The 22,916-nt window shown below is 39.0% G+C and overlaps 1 protein-coding gene across 1 annotated transcript; it reads left to right on the top strand.

The window, feature by feature from the left end:
- Positions 1–2,311: 2,311 nt before the first annotated feature.
- LOC140889799 (uncharacterized) lies at positions 2,312–2,962 on the top strand. The gene has a single exon (XM_073297529.1). The coding sequence runs from the start codon at positions 2,312–2,314 to the stop codon at positions 2,960–2,962; it is 651 nt and encodes a 216-aa protein (XP_073153630.1).
- Positions 2,963–22,916: the final 19,954 nt, after the last annotated feature.

Below are 22,916 nucleotides of genomic sequence, written 5' to 3'. Positions count from 1 at the left end.
TTCAGTACTTATATTTAAAATAGACCTAATTTTATTTAAAAAATCAAGTTTTAGAAATTTGATGAAAAATTAAAGAAACAATAATATTTTAGCAAGCACACACACACGACTTTAAGAGATTATTGACATGAGTCAATTTCATTTGTTTTATTGCTTGGTTTCTATGTGTTTTGCATTCGTTTCATGTCGTTTTGTTTGTTTTAATCTAATCTTGTTTGCATTTAGTGTTTTCTCATGCATTTTGTTCACTCCTCTGATATTTAAGGTTGTTTAGCAGGAAATCAAGAAAAAAAGAATTTATTTTGGAAAAGTCAGAGTGCGCTCGAGCTGCTGTATTCTACCGACCGAGCGCAACATTGGAGAAAAGAAGAAAAAAATCAGAGAGGGGTGTGCCCGAGCGGTAATTTATTACCGCTCGAGCGCGTGCTCGAAAAACAAGGGTAGTAAGGAGGCAGAAACCCAACGCCCGAGCTGCAAATTTCTACCGCTCGGGTGCTCTCGCGTAATTTTGGAAATTTTTATTCCGGGTGTTTTAAAAGGAAAGGACTCTAAGGGCAATATAAGTAGAAGATTTTTAGACGTTTTGAGGGTTCGACATGCAGAAGATAAAGGCTGAGGCGGCTCGTGAAGATTGGAGGATTCTCCTTGGCGTTTTGGGTTTTTTTTTTTTCCAAACTTTGAATTTTTATGTTGAAAACATTGTTAGATTAATTTTTATTATGGGTTGTAGTAGCTAAACCTTCTTTTGTGGAATTTAGGGGATCCGAACCCCGAAACATGTTTGTGTGATTGAATTTGTTGGACGAATTGAGTTTACTTTATACTATTATTTGATTTTGTCATGGTTTATTATTCTATATTAAGGAGTAGTCAGCTTTAACATAGTTTCATATGTTATGAATTATTATCGAGAGATAAATTCATGATTAGGACGAGTGACAAGATTCATGGACTTAAAATTTGCATAGAGATATGATATTTAGTACATGTTGATAGTCATAGAACACCAGATTGAAAGTTGTAGGAATTCAAAGAACGCAAAGCAATCAGTAATGATAAATAATTAAAGAGATTTAATTGTTTCATTAACTTGAATTAGATTGGCATGAACTCGAGAGAGAGTGTCGATATATCAGGAATTCCTGTCGAATTTATGTGTATAAAAGTAAATTCCAATCGCCCGGTTCAATTAGGGGAAGGTGAACCGAGATTCCAACAAAATATTCTTATTTTATATTTTTCTATTCTAAAATTTGTTGTGGTTATTTATTTTAATTCAAGTATTTTGAGTTTTACTAGTATATAATTTTAGTATAAACATTCATCAAATTTTCGTGACTTTGGGTAGAGGAATAAAATAACTGAATTATTGTGACATAGTCCATAAGGACGATACTCTTACCTAGTACACTTTAATATAACTTGATTCGTGCACTTGCGATAATTTTGAGCATAATTAAGATATATTTATATTGATTTTAAGTGTTAGTATTTGCTTGATCAAGTTTTTGGCGCCGTTGCAGGGGACTATTGATTACTTTAATGTGGTTTGTTTAATTCTCTCTACTTCAATTTTTATCAATATTATCATATGTGAACTGCAGGATACTCCGGCAGTGCATGCAACATTCACCTGATTCGGAACTCTTACCTTTTGATCAAGAAATCGAAATAAATTTTCGCAGGAGAAGAAGGCAGCAACAAGAAGCAATGGCAGACGAAGAACGACGACGTTTAGAGGGAGATGATGAGAATAATGCACCACCTGTCTACAGATCCATGATGGATAGCGTCTTGCCATCCATCGAGGATGCCAGACCTGGCATCATCATGCCAACCATAGCAGCGAATCATTTCGAAATAAAGCCTGCTATCATTCAGATGGTGCAAAACACAGTCCAATTTGGTGGGACAACGATCGATGACCCATATGCTCACATTACAAATTTTCTAGAAATTTGTGATACTTTTTCAAGATGCAAGGAGTTTCTGATGATGCTATTCGTTTGCGTTTATTCCCTTTTTCATTAACAGATAAGGCTAAAGTTCATATCATCCACTGAAACCAGAATGCAAAATCAGGATGCATTGATAAAAAATTTGGAGAATCAGATATGGCAGTTGGCTAAAGCGATGTCCAGTAGAGATCTGGGTATTTTGCCAAGCGACACGGAGAAGAATCCAAAAGAGCAGGTCAAGGCAGTTGAATTGAGAAGTAGGAAGCAAGTAGAACCTGAGAGCAAGAAGCGAAAGAGCCAGAAGTTACTATATCGGTGAAAACTGCAGGTAAGTCTTCTACTTCTAGACAACCATGCCCACATCACAAAATAATGTTGTTATTCAACCACCTTTTCCTACAGCTCTCAAGAAAGCCAAACTAGACTCCCAGTTTGCAAAATTTCTAGAGGTATTCAAGAAATTAAATATCAACATTCCTTTTGCCAACGCACTAATGAAAATGCCCAGCTATGCTAAGTTCTTGAAGGAGATTCTCTCCAACAAGAGGAAATTGGAGGAGCATGGCATGATCAGTTTAACAGAAAATTGCTCTGCACTGGTTCAGAACAAGATCCCACCAAAGCAAAAAAACCCAGGGAGTTTCTCTATCCCTTGCATGATTAATGATGTGCCTTTTCAGAAAGCTTTGTGTGATTTAGGTGCTAGCATAAATCTAATGCCCTATTCTGTTTTCAGGAAGCTAATTTTGGGAGAGCCGAAACCCGCCCGGATGTCGTTGCAATTGGCTAACAGATCTCTAAAGTATCCAAGAGGGATAATAGAAGATGTACTGGTAAAAGTAGACAAATTCATCTTCCCGGTGGATTTTGTGGTACTTGACATGGAAGAAGATTTGGACATGCCTCTTATTCTGGGAAGACCTTTCCCGGCAATAGGAAAAACACTCATAGATGTCCAAAAGGGAGAACTACTTTTGAGAGTGGGAGAGGAAAATTTCTTTTGATGTGTTTAATGCGCTTAAATGTTCACAATATAATGAATAATGTTTTCAAATAGATGTAGTGGACTCACTTTTGTATAATTATGTGCTAGATACATTCCAGGAACCGTTAGTAGCGGCGCTTGTATCTCGTTTTCATGATGTCAAAATCAATGTAGGAAGAGAAGAGATGACTGCATACTTGAACGATAATCAGTCGTGGCGAAAAGGTGGCAAGCTTAAACTCGAAGATCTCGATGACCGGAAGGATTTAGTACTCCAGAAACCAAGTCTTGAAGAACCACCGACTGTTGAATTGAAACCACTGCCAACTCATCTAAAATATGTATTTCTTGGTGAGAATGAAAATTTAACTGTAATAATTTCTTCTTCTTTGACAGATGAAATGGAGACCAAAATACTGGATGTTCTCAAAATCCATAAGAGTGTGTTCGCCTATAAGGTAGCAGATATCAAAGGAATCAATCCATCCATTTGCATGCATAAAATCTTAATGGAAGAGAACATCAACCCGTTGGTCCAGCCACAGAGGAGATTGAATCCCAAAATGCAAGGGGTAGTGAAGGCTGAAACGATAAAACTTTTGGACGAAGGTATTATTTACCCAATTTTTTTATAGTGCATGGGTGAGTCCTGTTCAATGTGTACCGAAAAAAGGGGGAATAATTGTCATTAAGAACGAGAAAAATGATCTAATACCTACTAGGACAGTTATAGGTTGGCGTGTGTGTATAGATTATAGGAAATTGAATGACGCAACCCGTAAGGATCATTTTCCCCTACCCTTCATTGACCAAATGCTAGAAAGACTTGCTGGGTATGAATTCTATTGTTTTCTAGATGGGTATTCAGAGTATAATCAAATTGAGATTGCACCTGAAGATCAAGATAAAACAACATTTAGTTGCCCATATGGTACGTTTGCTTACAGACGTATGCCTTTTGGTCTGTGTAATGCTCATGCGAATTTTTAGAGATGCATGATGGCTATATTTCATGACATGGTTGAAAATTTTCTAGAAATATTTATGGATGACTTTTCAATTTTTGGTCAATCTTTTGATGCATGTCTGAATAATCTAAACACTATTTTGATGAGATGCGAAAGAACCAATTTGGTGCTAAATTTGGAGAAATGCCACTTCATGGTAAGAGATGGAATCGTATTGGGGCACCGAATATCTGAGCATGGAATTGAGGTGGACAGGGCCAAGGTGCAAGTCATTCAGAACTTACCTCCACCGACGAAGATCAAGGGAGTCAGAAGTTTTCTTGGTCATGCCGGTTTTTATCGGTGGTTTATCAAAGATTTCTCAAAAATTGCAAAACCTCTGTCTTATTTATTGATGAAGGATACACCTTTTGACTTTGACTCACATTGTTTGCAGGCATTTGTGACCCTGAGAGAGAAATTAGTATTGGCAACAGTGCTGACATCACCTAATTGGGATCTTCCATTTGAGGTTATGTGCGATTCCAGCGACTCGGCGGTTGGAGCCGTACTTGGCCAAAGAATAGACAAGGTATTCCGTACTATTTAATATGCTATCAAAACCTTGAATGAAGATCAGTTGAATTATGCGACCACTGAAAAGGAGTTGCTAGCTGTAGTCTTTGCACTTGACAAGTTTCATTCATACCTTGTGCTTAAAAATCACTGTTTTCACTGATCACTCTGCAATAAGACACTTATTGGCTAAGAAAGATGCAAAACCTCGGTTAATTAGGTGGATCCTTCTCTTACAAGAATTTGATTTAGAAATAAAGGATAAGAAAGGAGTGGAAAATGTTGTAGCAGATCACTTGTCTAGACTAAAATGCATTCTTGAGTGCTCACAGAATGATACTAAGGAAATAGATTATTGGTTTTCTGGTGAACAGTTGTTTGCCATAGAAAACTCACCTTAGTATGCTAATTTTGCAAATTACTTGGTCACAGGCTCACTTCCACATAACTTATCTTTTCATCAAAAGAAAAAGTTTATGTCAGATGTCAAACATTATTTTTGGGAAGAGCCTTTTCTGTTTAAAATTTGTGCTGACTCTATGATACAGAGATGTGTGGCGGAAGATGAAATGAGAATTATCCTCAGTCATTGTCATGACCGTGAGGTAGGAGGCCACAATTGGCCAATCAAGACAGCAACAAAGGTACTTGAATGTGATTTTTATTGGCCAAATCTTTTTAAGGATGCTCGTGCTTATGTCCTTGCTTGTGATAGATGTTAGCGTACAAGTAATATCTCAAACCCTCATGAAATTCCTTTAAATAATATCATTGAATGTGAGATATTTGATGTTTGGGGAATCGAATTTATGGGACCATTTCCAAATTCTTTTACAAAAAATACATTTTGGTCGCCGTCGATTATTTTTATAAATGGGTAGAGGCTGAAGCTTGTGCAACTAATGATGCACAGGTGGTCATAAAATTTTTGAAGAAAAACATTTTTAACCGGTTTGGTACACCCCGTGCAATTATTAGTGATGGTGGCACCAAATTTTGCAACAAACTCTTTGAAATTTTTTGAAGAAATATGGTGTCAAGCACAAAGTTTCTACACCCTATCATCCCCAAACAAGTGGCCAAGTAGAAGTGTCCAATCAAGAAATTAAACAAATTTTGGAAAAAAGTGTGAGTACAAACAGAAAAGATTGGGAACTTGGACTTGACGATGCGTTATGGGCCTATAGGACAGCATTTAAAACTCCTATAGGCATCTCACCATATAGATTGTTGTTTGGTAAAGCATGTCATTTACCAGTTGAATTAGAGCATAGAGCATATTGGGCCATTAAGGCATTAAATTTTGAATTCGCTGCTGCAGGTGAGAAGAGATTGCTAGAGCTGAACCAATTAGAGGATTTTCGAGATCACACATACGATATGACGGTATCTTACAAGGAGCAGACTAAGAGGATACATGACAGATGCATTCTCCATCGAGAATTTAAAGAAGGAGACGCTGCCCTGTTATTTAACTCCTGATTGAGACTCTTTCTAGGAAAATTGAAGTCTAGGTGGTCTGGCCCCTACAAAATCACCAGGGTGTATCCATCGGGGGCCATTGAGATAAAAGATGCAAGAAACGAGTCTTTTCCAGTCAATGCTTAGGGGCTAAAACATTATGTGGGAGGTGATGTTGATTTCATCCCAGTCATCACCACACTGATTGATCAAGACTAGTTTGGAGAGGAGAACAGTCGAGCTCTAGACTCTAAATTGAGAACTACTCCCTCAACTCTCTTTTATTTAATTCGTTTTGCTTGAAACGTTTTGCTCTTCTGTTCATTCAGTTTTTAACAATTTTTATTTTATTTTGAAAAACAAATGTAGGCTCGGGCGGTCAATTCTTGCCGCCCGAGCGAGAAAGTCCACTAAATTCCTCCTTTTGTTCAACGAGGGATGCGCTCGGGCTGGCAAATATTGCAGTCCGAGCGCCAAATCACACTATCCCGCACTATTTGTTTCAAAAGGGGGTTCGCTCGGGCTGCCAAATCTTGCAGCCCAAGCGCATAGCGCAGATCAGGTTTTAAAATACCCCGAACCCATTTCCTTTTTCATTAAATCTCTTTCCTTCTCTCATCTAAACCCTACGCCTCTTTCTCCTTAATCTCACTCTCGCCCTTCCTCCTCCAAATCGCAGGTACTCCTCCGCCATCTTTCAAATACCGTTCAAGATGGCGCCAAAGAAAGCCAAGATCTCCTCATCCTGGGCCTCCGCTTCCTCCTCAAACATTATAGACGGAAAATTCATTTCTGAGGAAGCCAAAGCACGATACAAGGCGACCAAAATCAATAGAAATACGATCCCCGAGAGAGGAATCGATTTAGTAGTGAAATGCACCAACGCTCTCGGCATCCCTCAACGCGGCTGGACTGAATTTTGCCGTCAACCTCAAGCAGCTGTCGTGCCTTTGGTGAGGGAATTCCACGCCAGCGCTCCGGAAAGAACAGATATCAAATCTTTTTTTCCGGGGTAAGTTGGCTCCTTTCGACCCATACACAATTAATACATTATTGCAAACCCCCGTGGTTGATGATAGCCAATTCCAAGCGTTCAAAGCTCAACCCGATTTAAATCTTGTAATTGCTGAATTGTGTTATGTAGCGACCCTACCCGGATCCACTACTTAATCAGAGTTAAGAACATAATTAAGCATGCATTAAAAATTTTTGTTACGGAAGACTTAAATAAAAGCAGACCGGCAGAATACAACCGGTTAAACAAATTTGATTACACAACCCAATCGAATAAATAGTCTAAGGGAAAAAGCCTACAGTTAATCCTGTTGTCTCCAAGGTCACTGGCCACTCCAAGCTCCTAGTGCTCAAACCTGAATCTATACCTGCCTCGTCGAATGGGGTTTCCAGATACACAAAAAATACTGGACGTGAGCTCTAAGCTCAATACATAAGCAATGATATATAAAATATGCAGCACATAAATTTATTTAAAACTCAGGTAAAACAGTGTACTCAGGGTGCCAAGAATATGCAAGAATGTGTCGGATAGCTAATCCATGGTGCCACTCCCATATTCTCCTACCGACTATAGCGTCTACTCCACCATCATGGTCGCTCCTAGTGATAGCAGAACCAGGAGCTGAGTCTCCCCAAAACATGACTCGAATCCAAAACAGGACACTTGGTTCATATGGAAACTGGCAATACCCGCCTCGAGTCCATGATGAGTTACAAGCTCTCTATGAAAACTGTCAATGACTCACATCATATCAGATGCAGACTACCGTAAAAACAAGCATGTCCTAAATCCGTAAAGCATATAAAACAATTAGCACATACTCATGCAACACATATAATAAATATCATGTTGGTCATCTCAGTCAGTACTTACGTACCTTACTATAGGCAGTCCTAGCAGTCCCACTCTAGGTTTCAAGCCTATCATCAACTCTACAATGCAAAAACCCATGCATCATAAAATAAGCTCTAAAAGCCTTAACTAAGCTATTACATACTCCTAAATAATTTTAGGAGACCATAGCTATACCTGCGTCTGTCGTCAGCCCACTGATGATGACTACCTCAAAACTTAGGCATAGCTCCGCTACGATGCCGGTATCGCTCCGCTACTTCCGGATTCCCAATAGGACGGCTAGAATTTCCTAGATCTGAGTTATAAGGCTAAGAAACGAGAAAGAATACAGGATAGGTGCGAGTTAAAATGAAGCCTCGGATCCCATATTTATAGACGCCGAACGGAACGTCCGTTCCTCCATCGTTGCATCCGTTCTCCCATCGTTGAATCCAATTTCCCATCACGGTTGTAACAATGACATCATCTTGCTGACGTCACGGATGACATCAGATGGCCAGAACGTTGCGTCCGTTCCATGAACGTTGCTTCCATTCCTGGTCATCATCCGGGTCATTTCCGATCATTTTGAATCCATTTCTAGAGTCCGTTAATCCAATTGAAATCTCTTTAATCATGTATTAATAAATCAAAACATGACCACACGATTAATATATTTATTAAACGCTAATTACGGATACGGGTCACTACATTCACCCCCCCTTAAAAGATTTCGTCCTCGAAATCTAGGGTAAAACCTCGAGAATGTACTAGAGACACTTGCTCGAGTGTCTGGTCAAAATAGCTTCCGACACACTCAGACTCTTGTCGAATTATCTGCAAGCTCCATTAATGTTGAACCGTATTAACATTCTCCCAACTGAAAATCACTGTTCTACCTATCGACAGTTGAACTTCCATGGCACTAAGGTGTAATTGAAAGAGTGGGTGCCCGGATAGCCAACTTGTGGCTAAGGGCTTTTATGACTCTTTGTGTAAACAATATTTGTATAATATAATTTACATTTTATTAATGGCAATGACTTTATCTTTCTTCATATTGTTATATTGTGATATACTATTGTTGTTTTGATAAAGACCTTGAATATACTATAGTGTATGTAAGATGTGGTAGTACATGGGGATGACTATCATGAAACACATCTTCTAGTCACTGTATATTCTAAAACAGTTCCTAGTCGATTGAGCCGTCCGAAAATAAGGATAAGGATCGCTCGAGTTTGAGACTAGCATTTGCGATGCAGAGTACCACGTTTCATTGGTAGGGAACATAGAGATGTTCGAAGCATGCAAATGGATATTCATATGATGAATGATCGAACTACCCTATTCGGACTTTCCAAGTGGTTATCACTTATCGAGTGGATAAAGTCCGCGTTTTTGGTTGTACACCATTAGTCCTTATTACTTGAAACATCATTGAGACTCTATATGCTAGTACTGTGCTTTGACTCGTTTACCGACTCTATGGGGGTCATCAGGTGTCGGGATTGGGTACAGTTACGACGCATATAGGAGTCGATGCTTTGTTGTCAAGGATTCACCACATACTTGCGAGTGTGGATATCCTATGCGATCTGAGGAGATATTAGTGTGACGAATATCTGGCCAGAGTACATGATGTGTTTTAGGTTAATGGTTATCCTAGTAACACATGCTATGTCACTAATAGATCTCCAAGATGTTGTGCATAGTTATCGAATCTCGAACGACTCTCGATGCACCAATGGTTGTTGATTCGATCGGGATATTTGGTTGAAGGGACCGTACTGTACGCTAACCAAAATCTACTGGTTCTTGCAGGCACTATCAGTAATACCTAGGGAATCATGGGGCGATTTTGCTAGACGCTCTTACCATGATTCGTTGGGTAAGTCGGAAATTGTTGTTCCGAGTCACAAGGAGTTGTGAGCCCACGGCTAGCTGTATTCCTGAACCATTGAGGGTTACACAAGTAATGGATTACTAAAACCCCGTAGAGATAGTTAAATTTAAAGAGTTAAATTTAATGAAAGAGAAATTGGATTTCTCAACTAAAGGGAGTGGAATTTTCTAAAATGACATAGTGATGGGCATTTTTGGAAATCACTGAATTCGGATTCAGAAAAATTATCTTGACTCTAAAAGATGTAGAAATGGTTTCTGTGCACATTGGTGAAATCAGTTTATCAATCGGATTCACGATGAATTTTATATTAATTTCTATAACAACGGGCTTGGCTTGTTGGGCTTAAGTTATGGATTGTGAGCTTTAAGAAGTTAGAGTCCTGATACAATTATAACTAGAAATTATCTATAAATAGAGGTGTTGGGTTCGAAAATCAAACACTTTGTGTCTTATAATTTTCGAAATTACACTCTAAATATTCTAAGGGTTTTTCGAAATCCTTGTCCCTCCCGGAGAAAATTCAGACTTGTGATTTTTGTGAAAAATTACAATTCTGAATTAACAGATCATATCTGTTTATTCTCTACGCAAAACTTCTGATTGATTTCTAGTGCAGTCAATCAGAGGGTTTCTGTTTTCTGTTCGTGGACCTTATTCCGGTGATTGATCGTGACGCCATCGGTTCCCGGGATATACAAGAAGAGCAGATTAAATTCTGTTGGTGTCCATAATCTCGCTTCGAGATTGAAGGTAAAATATTTAATTAATTATTATTTATTTTACTTGTGTGATTTAATCGTTAAACGTTTTGATACCCATGATATGAAATTGTTTCATATCAAAGAAAAATAAAATTTTTAAACTTTCGCTGCACCGGGTATCAATTCAATTGATCTGAACATAACGCCCCAAATCTATCTTAATTGAGTTTATTTGAGATAATCGGATATTACAGAGTTCAAGAGCCGACTTGATTTTGATCAGGGTCTATTTTGCAAATTTTGGATTTTTCTGGGACTAAAATGCAAAGTTGGAGTTTAATATATTATCTACACTTGGTTGAGTTGACAAGTCTTCATCTCCTTCCTCTTTTTCCTCTCCTTAGCTGTTTCCCCCCATTGAAGTGCCCCATTTGAGTTTCAAGCTTTCAGATTTTGGTTTTCGGTCGATCCGTCCGTTAGAATTTATTTCTGAAAACAGATTAGCAATCACAGCAGCGAGAGCTCCGTTATATAATTCGTTTGAAGTTGTCGAACCCAGAGTTAGCAGCAGTCGATTGTCGAAAGTTGGACGAAGAACGATAAAGAGATTACCTTGAGCCGTTGTTGTTGTTAGGTTGTATAGTTTCTAATATAACCTTTTATTGTAGCTTATCGAGAGTTAAAGCTATTCGTATCGAAAGGTACAAGCAGTCATCGTTTAGCGGGATAGCACACTCGAGACAGTTGGTTCTTGAGTTTTTCCTTAAATCACATACTTGCATCAATACTTGTTCTAGAATATGGAGCATGTATTTTGTTGTTTGAGTTTTATTATATGGCTTAAATGCTTTATGTTTTCTTATGCATTCATCTTGAGCCAAACCTTTGATTTCAGTGGGCATAACAACCCTTTTTGTTTAGACGTTTTGGGGGCTATACTGCGAGTGACCTGGGTTGTAAAAGTTCACCTAGTGTCAGCATACTCCTTATAGTCGCACCAAAGTCTAGTGGATTTGGATACGTGGCACCACCTCGATTGGGAGAGTCGGTGAGTCGTTACGCGATCTCATCCTCGGGATCCCAAAATCAGAGCAGCAATTCCTTGATTATCAGTTTTGATATCCCTGTTTTAAAGACATGCATTTCATTCATATTGACATTGAATATGTTGTTGTCTTGAAAGCATGTTGTTGTTATTTTACCTGTTATTGCATGTTATGTTGCTTTTACTGGGAATATCATTCTCACCGGAGTTATCCGGCTGTTGCTTTGTTTTGTATGTGTACTTGGGCAGGATCAAGTCAGCGAATACCTGGTTAGCATCAAGAGTGAGAGATAGAAGTGGGACTCGATTTAGAAGTCGTTTCAGCATGTCTATCTAGTTTATGTTGGAACATGTTTAGATCTCGAACTTTGTTGTTTATGTTGTATCGAATATACGAGCTTTATGGTTTGAATGTTGTCGTTGCATGTACTATGAACCTCGTTATGTTTTGAATGTATTGGAATTGAGCGTTGACATGATTTCTACTGTGTTTTCTTGTTCTGTACTGTCACCGCTCGATCGGTAGAATTGGACCGATCGAGTGGTGGACATATTTCCAAGTTTCTGTTTGGCAAAAAGGGTGCCCGCTCGATCGGTTGAATCTTACCGATCGAGCGGCGCTGGTTCCTTCTGGGCAGGGAGTTTGCCATTTCTTGCTCGCTCGATCGGTTGAATCTTACCGATCGAGCGAGGCACTATTTAAAAAAAAAATTTCTTCTTTGCTTATAGTATTGGATCTTGTATGCTTAACTATTGTTTAATCCGAGATTAGATGTTTAAAACCGAGGTCTCACATTAAGTGGTATCAAAGAGATAAGTTCTTGGTTGAACTAGAAGTGAGCGGGGTAGTTCGAGTCCGCATGTATTGGCTCCTTGCATGTGTTTGAGTTATTTATTTGATTATTTAATTCTCATGCGAACATGCTTTATTATTTGAGAATTAATTGAATTACATGATTATGTGATTTAATTTATAAAGCATGGACTACTTGAGATATAACTATTTTTGTTATCGACTGGTATCCGAATTCTGCGAGGTTGAAAGGGCACCAAATTGTAGCGATTGAGATATCTCGTGTCCTAATCTTTGATTATCAGATGGGTCCTCATTGAATAATTAACAGAAACCCACCGTCAGTTACTCCTCCGAATGAGCACGCTAGTACAGAAACTGTTCAGAAGGATGCCACAGCGACGCCTATGGAAACCTTGCTGAAGAGGTTTTAGTCGTTTAATCCGCCTATCTTGAAAGGCACAGAGAATACTGTTGACTGTGAGAGATGGTTGGACGACATTTTTCAGTTGTTCGATTCCCTTGACTATTCAGATGATCGCCGAACTAGGTTAGTCATTCATCAGCTTTGTGGTGTTGCTAAGAACTGGTGGATCACGACGAAGAGAGCCATTGAGAATCGAGGTACAGTTATTAATTGGACTCTTTTCAAATCTAAATTTTATAAGCGGTTCTTCCCTATTTCGTACCGAAAGGATAAGGGAGCCAAGTTTGCCAATCTGAGGCAAGGAAACTTGAACACCGAGGAGTAAGTAGCCAAGTTTGACAGTTTGCTGAGATTTGCACCGCACATTGCCGACAATGAAGAAGAAAAAGCCGATCAGTTCATCAACGGCTTGAACCCCAAAATCTTCACGTTGGTAAACACTGCTAGGCACGATAACTTTGCGGATGCCATGAATCATGCAAAGGGAGCTGAAGCAGGTTTGTGGAGACAGAGAGGAAATCAGATGGTACCTCAGCAGCAGAGACAGTCTCAGAATCAACCGTCTCAGTGTCAGAACCAACCACAGAGGTATGAAGGAGGAAGCAGTGGGGGTAACATAAAGGATGACTTAAGAGCCAAAGGGAAACAGTTCAAGAAGCAGGGGAACAGTTCTTCTAGTTCCAGTGGTTCCAAACAATTTGGTTCAGGACAGAGTTCTGGATCTTCATCCTTGTTCTGCAACAAGTGCGGGGGTAGACACTCCCCGGATCAGTGTGTAGGAGTCTTTGGGAACTGAAATATCTGTCAGCAACCAGGATACTTTTCTAAGGTGTGCCCTCAGCGAGGTAAAGATCGAGCTCAGACTGGGAGTTCTTCTAGACCTGCAGCTCAGCCTGAGAGGCAGACTTCTGCGGTTCACTCCTTCCAGCATCAGCAGCAGAACAGACAGGGAGGTAACCCGAATGCGAACCAGCCTCCGAAACAGCAGGAACGAGTCTTTGCTTTGACAGAGGATCAGGATCACGCAGCACCGGACGATGTTATAGCAGGTAACTGTTCAATTTTTGGTTATTCTGCTCGTGTATTGATAGATACAGGTGCTTCTCATTCCTTTATCTCTGAAAAATTTGTGTTGATGCATGCTTTGCCTACTGAGCTTTTGCCTACTGTAGTAGCTGTTACTTCACCTTTGGGTGGAGGAATTGTTTCTATCAGATTAGTCAGGAACTGTGAACTTCATTTTGAGGAGAATTTGTTAGAATTCGATTGTATTGTACTTGGGCTGTTAGATTTTGACTGTATTGTTGGTATAGATGTTTTAACCAAGTACAGGGAAACCGTAGATTATTTTCAAAAGGTTGTCAGATTCAGACCTGAAATGACTGACGAGTGGAAATTCTTCGGTAAGGGTTCTCGATCTAGAATTCCTTTGATTTCTGTGTTATCGATGACTCGTTTGTTACGGAGAGGTGCAGAAGGGTTCTTGGTCTATGCAGTTGACGTACTGAAATCTAGCCCTGAATTGGTCGATATACCAGTGATTAGAGAATTTGCTGACGTTTTTCCAGAGGATATTCCTCGATTGCCGCCTATTCGAGATATCGAATTCAGCATTGACTTAGTGTCAGGTACTCAACCTATTTCCAAAGCTCCTTATCGTATGACACCAATCGAATTGAGAGAATTGAAAGAACAGCTTGAGGATTTGATTGCCAAGGGATGCATCAGACCTAGTGTATCGCCTTGGGGTTCTCCTGTTCTGTTTGTTCGTAAAATAGTGGGAGTGTAATTCATAAAATGAAATTCGCCATATTTTATGTCTTAGTAAATTAATTGAACAAATCACTGATTATTGTCTGTTTCCTTTTCAGTATTTCATTACTATGAATTCGCGTAATCCACTACTCTCAATTCTCGATCAAAACAAGTTGACTGGCGCTAACTATACGGAATGGTTCCGTAAGTTAAAAATCATCCTAAATTCGGAGAAGGCTTTCTTCGTGTTAGAGAAGCGTCCTCCGAAGGAAGCCCCGACTAACACTAGTCCGGAAGAGTTGAAAAAACTTGACGATTGGTGGGACCATGATGTCAAGTCAAAGAGTTATATGCTAGCATCAATGTCTGATGAACTCCAGAGGTGAATTGAGGATGCGGTGAATGCTGCTGACATTCACAGCGCACTCAAGGAACTTTTTGGAGCTCAGTCAAGGGCCGAGAAATTTGCGAATGTCAAAGAGCTCATGACATGCCACATGCGAGATGGGACTTCGGTCCGTGAGCATGGGGTACACATGATTGGGCTTATTGAAAAGTTGGTAAAACTCGAACTGACATTAGAGCATGAACTCAATGTGGACTTGTTGCTTCTTTCACTTCCTTCGTCGTTTGACGGCTTTGTGATGAACTTCAATATGAACAAGATAGAGGCCACCCTTGAAGAGATGGTAAATATGCTTGTGACTTATGAAGCCACACTAAAGAAGGATAAACCGGTACTCTTGGTTGGCTCCTCTTCTAACTCTAAGAAAGGACCAAGTGGAAAGGGTAAGAAACGTTCTGCCCCGCCCAAGAAGATTGTACCAAATAAGAAGGGAAAGGCCAAGGCTTCAATTGAGATAAAAGATAAAAACTTTTGCCATTACTGCAAGAAACCCGGTCATTGGAAACGTAACTGTAAGGAATACCTCGAACAGTTGCGAACTGCAAAGGGTATGTTTTACATTGAAATAAATGTTTTGCTTAATACTTCTTCTTGGGTATTGGATACCGGATGTGGATCTCATATTTGAAATGATTTGCAGGTAATGACAAGAAGTCGTAAGCTAAGGATGGGTGAGACCCAGCTAAAGCTCGGGAATGGTTCTAGAGTCGAAGCCAAAGCTATAGGAGACATTTATTTAGTTTTGCAGAACAATTTTAAGTTATTTTTGAGAAATGTTTTATATGTTCCGGATTTGGTCAAAAACATTATATCTATTTCTATGCTTGATAGAGATGGTTTTTCTTGCAAATTTGTAAATGGGATTTGCAATATTTACAAGAATGAATGTTTGATTGGAAATGGACAACTTGAAAACGATCTATATAGCTTAAAATTAAAAGGCGTTCCAATTAATTATGTTGATAAACAGATAACAACAATTAAAAGGAAGGACGATAGTCAAAACCCGGCAAACCTTTGGCATGCTAGGCTAGGTCATATTTCCTCAAGGAGGATGAACAAGCTAGTGGGAGAGGGCATGTTTGATATGTCTGATATTAACTCTCTACCTACTTGTGAGTCCTGCCTAAAGGGAAAAATGACTAAATCTCCTTTCAAAGGGAAACCTGAGCGTAGTCAAAATCTGTTGGATTTGATCCATACAGATGTTTGCGGTCCATTTAGGATTGGTACTAAATGTGGCAAAACCTACTTCATTACCTTTACTGATGATCATTCTTGGTATGAGTATTTATATTTAATGAAATATAAGTCTGAAGCATTTGAAAGGTTCAAAGAATTCAAGGCTGAAGTAGAAAACAAACTAGGTAAAAGTATTAAGGCACTTCGATCGGATCGAGGTGGAGAATACTTAAGTACCGAGTTTTTGGACTATCTAAAAGAGAATGAGATTCTCTCACAGTGGACTCCTCCTATGACACCTCAGCTTAATGGTGTTTCAGAGCGTCGCAATCGAACTTTGTTGGACATGGTTCGATCCATGATGAGCTTCACTGAGCTCCCACCTTCGTTTTGGGGCTACGCGCTTGAAACGGCGCTATTGTTGTTAAACAACGTCCACACTAAAGCAGTAAATAAAACACCATACGAGTTATGGAATGGCAAAGCTCCTAAGTATTCGTACTTGAGGATTTGGGGATGTCCTGCTTACGTGAAGCAGACAGTGGGAGATAAGTTGGATAGTCGATCCTCCTTATGTTATTTTGTGGGGTATCCGAAGAATTCAATCGGATATTATTTCTATCATCCTAATGAAACAAAAGTGTTTGTTTCAAGGAATGCCACCTTCTTGGAGAAGGAGTTCTTATTGGATAAGAAAGGCAAGATGATGGAACTCGAAGAAATTCGAGAAGAACCCGAGATACAAAATAGCGATCCTACACCTCAAGAATCATCACAAGACACGCCTATTACTAGGAGATCCGAGAGGACTTCTAGGCCTCCTATTAGATATGGTCTTCTTCTTGAAGGGGATCAAAGTGAACCCGACATTGGATGTGATCCAAGAAACTTCAAAGAAGCAATTTCTGATGCGAATTCAAATTTATGGCTTGAATCTATGCAATCGGAAATAGATTCGTGAAAGAGTGGGTGCCCGGTGAGCCAACTTGTGGCTAAGGGCTTTTATGACTCTATGTATAAACAATCTTTTGTTTAATATAATTTACACTTTTATAATGGCATTTACTTTATATTTTATCATATTATTATGTTGTGACATACTATAAGATGTTTAGATGAAGACCTTGAATATACTATAGTGTATGTAAGATGTGGTGGCACATGGGGATGGCTATCATGAAACACATCTTATAGTCACTGTATATTCTAAACAGTTCCTAGTCGATTGAGCCGTCCGTTAATAAGGATAAGGATCGCTCGAGATTGAGACTAGCATTTGCGATGCCGAGTACCACGTTTCATTGGTATGGAACATAGAGATGTTCAAAGCATGCAAATGGATATTCATACGATGAATGATCGAACTACCCTATCCGGACTTTCCAAGTGGTTATCACTTATCGAGTGGATAAAGTCCGCGGTTTTGGTTGTACACCATTAGTCCTTACTACTTGAAACATCATTGAGACTCTATATGCTAGTACTGTACTTTGACTCGTTTACCGACTCTATTGGGGTCATCAGGTGTCGGGATTGGGTACAGTTATGACACATATAGGAGTCGATGCTTTGTTGTCATGGATTCACCACATACTTGCGAGTGTGGATATCCTATGCAATCTGAGGAGATATTAGTGTGAAGAATCTCTGGCCAGAGTACATGATGTGTTTTAAGAAATGGTTTCTTAGTAGCACATGCGATGTCACTATTTGATCTTCAAGATGCATTGCATAGTTATCGAATCTCGAACGACTCTCGATTTACCAATGGTTGTTGATTCGATCGGGATATATGGATGAAGGGACCGTACTGTACGCTAACCAAAATCTATTGGTTCTTGCAGGCACTATCAGTGATACCTAGGGAATCATGGGGCGATGTTGCTAGGCGCTCTTACCATGATTCGATGGGCAAGTCGGAAATTGTTGTTCCGAGTCACAAGGAGTTGTGAGCCCACGGCTAGCTGTATCCCTGAACCATTGAGGGTCACACAAGTAATGGATTTTTAATCCCCGTTGAGATAATTAAATTTAAAGAGTTAAATTTAGTGAATAAAGAAGTGACACTTCTTATTTAAGAGTAGAGGGAGTAAGATTTCCTAAAATGACATAGTGATGGACATTTTTGGAAACCACTGAATTCGGATTCAGAAAATTTATCTTGACTTTAAAAGATGCAGAAATGGTTTCTGTGCACATTGGTGAAATTGGTTTATCAATCGGAGTCACGATGAATTTTATATTAATTTCTGAACATGCGGGCTTTGCTTGTCAGGCTTGAACTTAGGACTAATGGGCCCTAAGCTGTTAGCAGCCCACATTATAAATAAGTTATTGCAGTACAGAAATTACACACAACTTACACTCAGATTTTCGAAAACCCTAGCCTCCAGTCTAGGAATTTCGGTCGCCCCCCTCTCTCTGTCTTAGAGAATTTTCAGTCTGCGAATTTCGAATTTGCAGTCTGAATTAGCAGATCATATCTGTTCTATCTCTTCGTAGAAACTTCTGATAGACTTTCTAGTGCAGTCTATCAGAGGGATTAAACTTCTGTTCGTGGACCTGATTGAAGAATTGTTCGTTCATCAGTTCCTGGGATATACAACAAGAGCAGTTTAATCTGTTGGTGTCCATAATCTCGTTTCGAGATTTTAAGGTAAAATTTATATTGTTTAAATTTTATATTATCAATTTTAATCGTAGGAATTTGATACCCATATGGAATCGTTCCATATAAAATTTTAAAACTTCCGCTGCACCGGGTATCATTTTTCAATCCGGAGAACGACCGTGTTCCAACAGTGGTATCAGAGCCAGGCTGTTCTCGGATTTTACGATTAAAATTTTATCGATTGTACAAAGCCTCGATTTTTCAGAAAAATAAAACGAAAAAGAAAAAAAAATATTTTCGGGGCTGCCCGCTGCCCGAAGGCAGCGAGCAGCGCCGCGTGCAGCAAGCTGCGCGCAGATGGGCTGCACGCAGCAGCCCTGCGCGAGCTAGGGCAAGCGTTGCCCTAGCCCGCGCAGCTGGGACGCATGGAGCGGCCCAGCGGCTGGGCTGGACTCACGGGCAGCCCGGGATTGTCCCGGGCTGCCCAGAAATTTTTTTTTATTAAAATTAAATTTTTTCGTGAATTATGAATTCTAGCCCAAAATGGTTTTGGGCCCAGTTTTTGGCCCGAATGAAAATTGTTTCAGTTGGTCCACGAGGCAATGGGTCAAAATTGTTTGAGCCCAAAATTTTTAAGAAAATTAATTTTTGGATAAATTTTGAATTTTGGAAATTTATAAATTTAATCCCATAAATTAAATATTTAATTATTAATTTTGGTACAATTGATAATAAAATATGATTTTATGTATAAAATTGGATTTTATATGTAAAATATGATTTTATGGATAAACTAGATAAAATATGATTTTATATATAAAATAAGATTTTATGTATGAAATATGATTTTATCTATTTATATTTATTGCCATTGCATGATATCCAATAAATTAATTTTTGAATTAAATATTATTGGATAAGGATGATCGATTGCCATGACCAATATTATAGGTGTATGTTAGGTTGTTTACATTTGACTTTATTATTGATTGTTGGGTTTTATTAATGGGTCTGGTTTATGGCCCAAATTTGATTTTATCATTTGTAATAAAAGTGGGCCTGGTTTATGGCCCGTTCCCACCCCTACAATGTATCCCTTTATTTGTCATAGTAATTTATTGTAAATTCACTAGAAATAGTGGGAGTTTTTGAAGATGGAGGTGGGACCAGCAAGCAATGATAAAGACTGAAGAAATGTAAATTGGAAGCACAATGTAATAGAATTGCATTGCATACTTGCATATCACCTAGGATTAGACTTAGACTCGTGATTGGCAACCACGGGTCGATTAGTAATGGAATCGATCATCCTAAAATATAATATATGATATTATCGTTGTATGCATGTTTAGACTAAATTGTATGAATCCCGCAAGCATACAAATTTTAAATGATGAGACAAATTTTCAAAATTAAAATCCCTCATTTTAAATATGATTTAAAATTGATATCAAGATAAATAAAGGAAATTTAAATATTGTTTAAATGTTCCTACCTTCCATCAACGATCAATGTATGAGATGCTACCCGCGGATACGGTCCGGCTCATATTATTGGGGGGCCCGTTCGTCGGAAAGCTGTACATTGGATCGACACATGTTGTAAGTTGGATGGAACTCCCATGGGATTGGCTCATATTATTGGGGATCCACATGGCGACCGTTCATCACAACTTAATATTGATGGGTCATCTTGACATGTCACAATAAACGGCGTCATATTATTGGGTCCTTATTGGACATGAGGTAAAAACATGGAGGTTGCTTTGGAAGCAATTGGGCTCTACCTTTTGAAAATTATGGTTGGCTGATATTATTTGGGACTATAGTTTGTCAATTGGACTCCATGTTCCCACTAAAGAAAATGTTTCCCGTTTTCACTAGAGGGTAGTGAAATCGTTAAAATAGTGGGAGTGAGATTCATAAAATAAATTTCGCCTATTTTATGTCTTAGTAAATTAATTAAACAATCACTGATTATTGTCTGTTTCTTTTCAGTATTTCATTAAGATGAATTCACGCAATCCACTATTCTCTATTCTCGAACAAAATAAACTGACTGACGCAAACTATACGGAATGGTTCCGTAAGTTGAAGATTGTCTTGACCTCGGAGAAGATGTTCTATGTGTTAGAAAAATCTCCTCCGAAGGAAGCACCAGCTGATATAAGTCCGGAAGAGTTGGCCAAACTTGATAAATGGTGGGACCATGATATCAAGGCCAAATGCTATATGCAAGCTTCGATGTCTGATGAACTCCAGAGGCGATTTGAGGATACCGTGAATGCTGCTGACATTCACGTACAACTCAAGGAACTTTTTGGGGCTCAATCGAGAGCTGAAAGGTTCGCTACTGTAAAAGAGTTAATGACGTGTCGCATGCGTGAAGGGACTTCGGTCCGTGATCATGGGGTACGCGTGATTTGGCTCATTCAGAAGTTGGTAATGCTTGAATTGGTATTGGAGCATGAACTCAATGTGGACTTATTACTTCTCTCTCTTCCTTCATCGTTTGACGGTTTTGTGGTGAATTTCAATATGAACAAGATAGAGGCCTCCCTTGAAGAGATGGTCAATATGCTTGTAACTTATGAAGCCACTTTAAAGAAGGATAAATCGGTTCTCTTGGTGGGCTCCTCTTCTTCTGCTAAGAAGGGGCCAAGTACAAAGGGTAAGAAACGTTCTGCCCCATCCAAGAAAACCGGACCCGAGAAAAAGAACAAGACAAAGGCTTTAAACATGGAAAAGTCCAAGGATGTTTGCCATCACTGCAAGAAACCCGGTCATTGGAAACGTAACTGCAAGGAATATCTAGAGCAGTTGCGAACTGCGAAGGGTATGTTTTATATTGAAATAAATGTTTCACTTAATACTACTTATTGGGTATTGGATACCGGATGTGGATCTCACATTTGCAATGATTTGCAGGTGATGACAAGAAGTCGCAAGCTTAGAATAGGTGAGACCCAGCTGAGGCTCGGAAATGGTTCTAGAGTTGAAGTCAAAGCTGTGGGAGACGTTTATTTAATTTTGCAGAACGATTTTAAGTTACTTTTGAGAGATATTTTATTTGTTCCAGACTTGATTAAAAACATTATTTTTGTTTCTATGCTTGATAGAGATGATTTTTCTTGCAATTTTGTGAATGGGATTTGCAATATTTACAAGAATGAATGTTTGATTGCAAATGGACAACTTGAAAACGATCTATATAACTTAAAATTAAAAGACGTTCCAATAAATTATGTTGATAAACCGGTAACAACGAACAAAAGGAAAATCGATAGTCAAAACCCGGCAAACCTTTGGCATGCTAGGCTAGGTCATATTTCATCAAGGAGGATGAACAAGCTAGTGGGAGAGGGCATGCTTGATATGCCTGATATGAACTCTCTAGCTACTTGTGAGTCCTGCCTGAAAGGAAAAATGACTAAATCTCCTTTCAAAGAAAAACCTGAGCGTAGTCAAAATCTATTGGATTTGATCCATACGGATGTTTGCGGACCATTTAGTATTGGTACAAAATTTGGTCACACCTACTTCATTACCTTTACTGATGATTATTCTAGGTATGGGTACTTATATTTGATGAAATATAAGTCTGAATCATTTGAAAAGTTCAAAGAATTCAAGGCTGAAGTAGAAAACAAACTAGGTAAGAGGATCAAAGCACTTCGATCAGATCGAGGTGGAGAATACTTGAGTACCGAGTTTTTGAGCTATCTAAAAGAGAATGAGATTCTCTCTCAGTGGACTCCTCCTATGACACCTCAGCTTAATGGTGTTTCGGAGCGTCGCAATCGAACTTTGTTGGACATGGTTCGATCCATGATGAGCTTCACTGAGCTCCCACCTTCGTTTTGGGGCTATGCTCTTGAAACGGCGATATTGTTGTTGAAAAACGTTCACACTAAAGCAGTGAACAAAACACCATACGAGTTATGGAATGACAAATCTCCTAAGTATTCGTACTTGAGGATTTGGGGATGTCCTGCTTACGTGAAGCAGACAGTGGGAGATAAGTTGGATAGTCGATCCACCTTATGTTATTTTGTAGGGTATCCGAAGAATTCAATCGGATATTATTTCTATCATCCTACTGAAACAAAAGTGTTTGTTTCAAGGAATGCCACCTTCTTGGAGAAGGAGTTCTTATTGGATAAGAAAGACAAGATGATGGAACTCGAAGAAATTCGAGAAGAACCCAAGATACAAAATAATGATCCTACACCTCAGGAACCATTGATTGACACGCCTATTACTAGAAGATCCGAGAGGACTTCTAGGCCTCCTATTAGATATGGTTTTC

This window comes from Henckelia pumila, chromosome 3 (assembly GCF_033568475.1).
Source record: "Henckelia pumila isolate YLH828 chromosome 3, ASM3356847v2, whole genome shotgun sequence".
NCBI classification, from domain to species: Eukaryota; Viridiplantae; Streptophyta; class Magnoliopsida; order Lamiales; family Gesneriaceae; genus Henckelia; species Henckelia pumila.
Note: the sequence above shows the minus strand (reverse complement) of the source record. Positions and strands in the feature narration are given on the sequence as shown.

Bases quoted from the DNA above. Each gene is read 5' to 3' on its own strand.
- LOC140889799 (XM_073297529.1), top strand. From the start codon at position 2,312: ATGCCCACATCACAAAATAATGTTGTTATTCAACCACCTTTTCCTACA.